At 34.9% G+C, this 3,580-nt stretch overlaps 1 protein-coding gene and 1 long non-coding RNA gene across 2 annotated transcripts in view; both read right to left on the bottom strand.

Annotated features, from left to right (window-relative positions):
* On the bottom strand, positions 623-1,590 carry LOC109832679. The gene is made up of 2 exons (XR_002244844.1): positions 1,364-1,590; positions 623-1,001 (listed from the first exon to the last, which is right to left on the bottom strand). It is a non-coding gene; the product is annotated as an uncharacterized LOC109832679 (long non-coding RNA).
* Positions 1,987-3,580, bottom strand: part of LOC109832678 (probable splicing factor 3A subunit 1) — a 4,225-nt gene continuing 2,631 nt past the window's right edge. Inside the window, 1 exon segment of the mRNA XM_020400080.1 lies at positions 1,987-2,456. Within this exon segment, the coding sequence (XP_020255669.1) occupies positions 2,187-2,456 (270 nt within the window). The 3' untranslated portion in view covers positions 1,987-2,186.

The raw sequence follows: 3,580 nt of genomic DNA, 5'->3' as shown, positions 1-3,580 counted from the left end.
TACAAAATTGATATGAGAAAACTAGATAATATTGAAAAAATATAGTCCATGTGGTACAGTAAAGTTCATTAATATGTTCGTTATATCTAAAAAGCTAAGATTAGGTATCTTGATCATCAAAATTAACCTCAAATACATTAATCTAAGGATTAAAACTGTTGCAACAGTATGAGCAATATGTATTCAGATATTTTGGATACAACTCTGGATATTTCACTACATAACCATATCCGTAACCATGTCCAATCGGTTATAAATTTTAGTAACCATATACGTATCCGTTAGGATACGAATACAGATATTACCTCGGATACAAAAAAAAAATTCAGCCCTAATTACAGCTATCCCCCTTCATCTCTCTATGACTCATACTGCATACAACAAAAACATACCCTGATGGACACCAAGTCCAGGCAATAATACTATTGCCTAAGTCCATGAGTACACATCCTCAGCCATAAGCGAAGTACTTAGTGGTCACAGTTCACCGCTATAATGGTTCATCAAAATTATGTCGACCAATAGACTAATGGATGGGAATACGTGCAGCGATCCAAAGACAGACATCTTTTTCATGCATTGTTAATGCCATAGACCAGGTAACTGGAGACTTTCACCAGTCTTGGAGACAAAAACAAATATTTCTAATATATCACAGCTGTGTTGATATTAATACAAAAATGTTGGATGTAAACATAAAATATCCACCTAAGATCACTATACCTTTCCCAGAAAAAAGAGGTGGTTCCACAGCATATCTTGCTAGAATCTTTCATGTTTTGCTCCAGGAAAAGGAATCCAGCATCATCCTGAACATGCTGCAGTATGCGTTTGGCCAATTTGCTTGGTCCACAGCTTATCTTGCTAGAATCTTTCATGTTTTACTCCAGGAAAAGGAATCAAGCATCATCCTAAACTCACTGCAGTATGCGTTTGGCCAATTTGCTTGGTCCCTCCTCAATATTCAATATCTTACCTCATGAGTAAATCATGAGGCTCTCCTATCCAATGTGATTCAATAACAAATATGCATCAAGTACTTCCAAATTTGGTGGAAGAATTTGGATTCATAATAACTAAAAAATTTAAATCTTTATGCGCAAATAAGATTGTAAAAATGGTAAACTATCTACTATAAAGCTCATATACTCGAGGGTGTTTAGCGTCATTCGAACAAACTGAAGGCAAAGCAAACATATGGGGAAGTAATTAGCTGATATGCACTGAATAGGTCATAATATCAGAATTAGAAGTTCCTTATATGCTCAATATCTTTATTCAATAATCAACAGTTTAGCATTAAAAAAGAAAGCCATATCACAGCCTCAAACATAAACCTGACAATCCAAGGCGAAAGAAATACCTTAACAGCAAGAAGAAATCACAGCTGATGGACGGTGAGCTCAGCACATTATGAAGTTTCCTAGCATAAAAAGATTAGAAGCCACTTCAGCAATTTTTTTACCCATATAAGTAATTAAAGGTCGAGGCATTAAACATGCATACAGGAAAAGAATCACCAATCAAACTAGTTATGAGATCATCCTGCAGATAAGTGACAAAAAAGAAATAAAAAACCAATGTCAAATAAAAAATCTACTTCATCAACACATCATATATTCAAAATATCTGACATTAATATGCAAACACTGGAACAATCAAGATATGCACAAAAAATCCAGCTCTACCTGCTTCATCGTGAAATACAAATGTCAGAAAATAATGCAAAAGGAACTTCTGATAAAATCTTTTTTATGATTCTAACACAAACCTCACAAGAATGCCTTCTTGAAAGCAACACCTGTTATACATGAACTAGAAAGAAAGAAAGATTAAAATTCAAAAATTTAAAAATTAGAAATTTAATAAGCTCCGGACCATTTCATTTATAATGTAATGAAATAAAATTTAAAACTAAATAAAAACAGAAGATGGCAGAAGCATGCCAACAGAAACAGATCAGCCATTGTCAACCTGCTTCCGAAATGGACCCAAATTGCAAATCTGCATTAAGAACCATAAATCTCTATCAGTTCAAAACATAAAAATATAAGTTCAGAGATCCTCATTATACAAGTCCAAATATTTTGCGCCAACGCATTGACCAACATAATTTCTAGAATAATGTTCTCATCAGAACCACAACTTGCTGCAAAATGATCCTTGGAGACCTTTCAAATGAGATTTCATCTCTTTCTTCCACCACGCTCCCTCAAGGCAAGAGTCAGTGTTTCACCCGGGACAATGTTGTAATAAGCAAGTGACAGATTATCCTTGAGAAAACCTGCACGGCCACTGAGCTTTTGTTTATTGGCAGGAAGCTGGACCTCACCAGCAATCTTCTCTTTAAGACTTCCAATAGTTTCAGATAAGGATTGGACTGTGATCTCCAGAGTTTGACCTTTCAAGTTTCCTTCATCAACATTAGGAACAGATACTGAAATCCGAGCAGCTCCCTGCAAAATGGCAACAAAAAAGATTGTTCATTAGTCACCTGTCTCCACATCAATTGCTGTACGCAGATAAATGACAAAAAAAATTACAAAATATCTGCACTCATATAGACTCATAAAGACCATCCTTATCATGGTCACCATCATCATCTAAAGTTTACCCAGGGCCAGTTGTTGTAGAGCGCAAGCTCTAAATTAAAAAGGTGAAATATTGACCAAACTACAAGCAGCTGCCATCCTGACCATCCAGTTTGGGTGTCAAGGTTATGTGAAAAGAATGTATCCCGATCAAAACTTGATGCTAGATGACAAGCAGATAAAGAACCACCATAGACTCGAGAGCAAATGATGATGGAGCAACATAATGAAACAAACAGGAGACAAAAGGATAGTAGTAATGGTAGTAGTAGAACAACTTAACCACAAACAAAAACAGTAATAATCAGAGAGAAAGTGTAAGAAAACAAAGCAGAAACTAACTAATTGTAAAACAAATACTGAAGGGAGTTATTTCAGCTTACAACACAATGCCTGAAAACCAAATAGTCAACATCACGATTCAAGTTCAAGCTAATTGTCGATCACTAAGTCCTAAAATGATATCCACAGTAACAACACCCGATGACCTTAGCAAGCTACCAAAAAAAAAATTAGCATTAAAAAAAGATGAACAAAATAAAGGATTATGAATTATATGAAATAAAAAAAACAGACTTAAAAGTCCTACTGTAAGACAAGACAACCTTATACACAAAAGAGGAAACATAACAAATCATGATTTACAAGTAGCACAAAACTCCAAATCAGGTGTAAATAACAAGAATAACATGTGGTGCAACATTACAACCATGGGACCAGCCACAACTCTAAAACCAAGCATTGAACACCCTATGATAATAACCATTCGCTAGCTGAATTAACAGGCAATACTTGACAGCTTTAGAAGTATAAGTAAGAAAGAAAAAAAGCAAACGGTTGGAAACACAAAAAAAGGGTCATAAAATTATGGTAACAACCTGACGGATTAAGGAAAAGAAGTGGTACATAAGAAAACTACAAGAAGTTATAATTAAAGAGAAATCAACAAAAGTTGGTGACAATTAATGTATAACACACACATCCACGCG

Source organism: Asparagus officinalis, chromosome 3 (assembly GCF_001876935.1).
Source record: "Asparagus officinalis chromosome 3, Aspof.V1, whole genome shotgun sequence".
Lineage (NCBI taxonomy): Eukaryota > Viridiplantae > Streptophyta > Magnoliopsida > Asparagales > Asparagaceae > Asparagus > Asparagus officinalis.
Note: the sequence above shows the minus strand (reverse complement) of the source record. Positions and strands in the feature narration are given on the sequence as shown.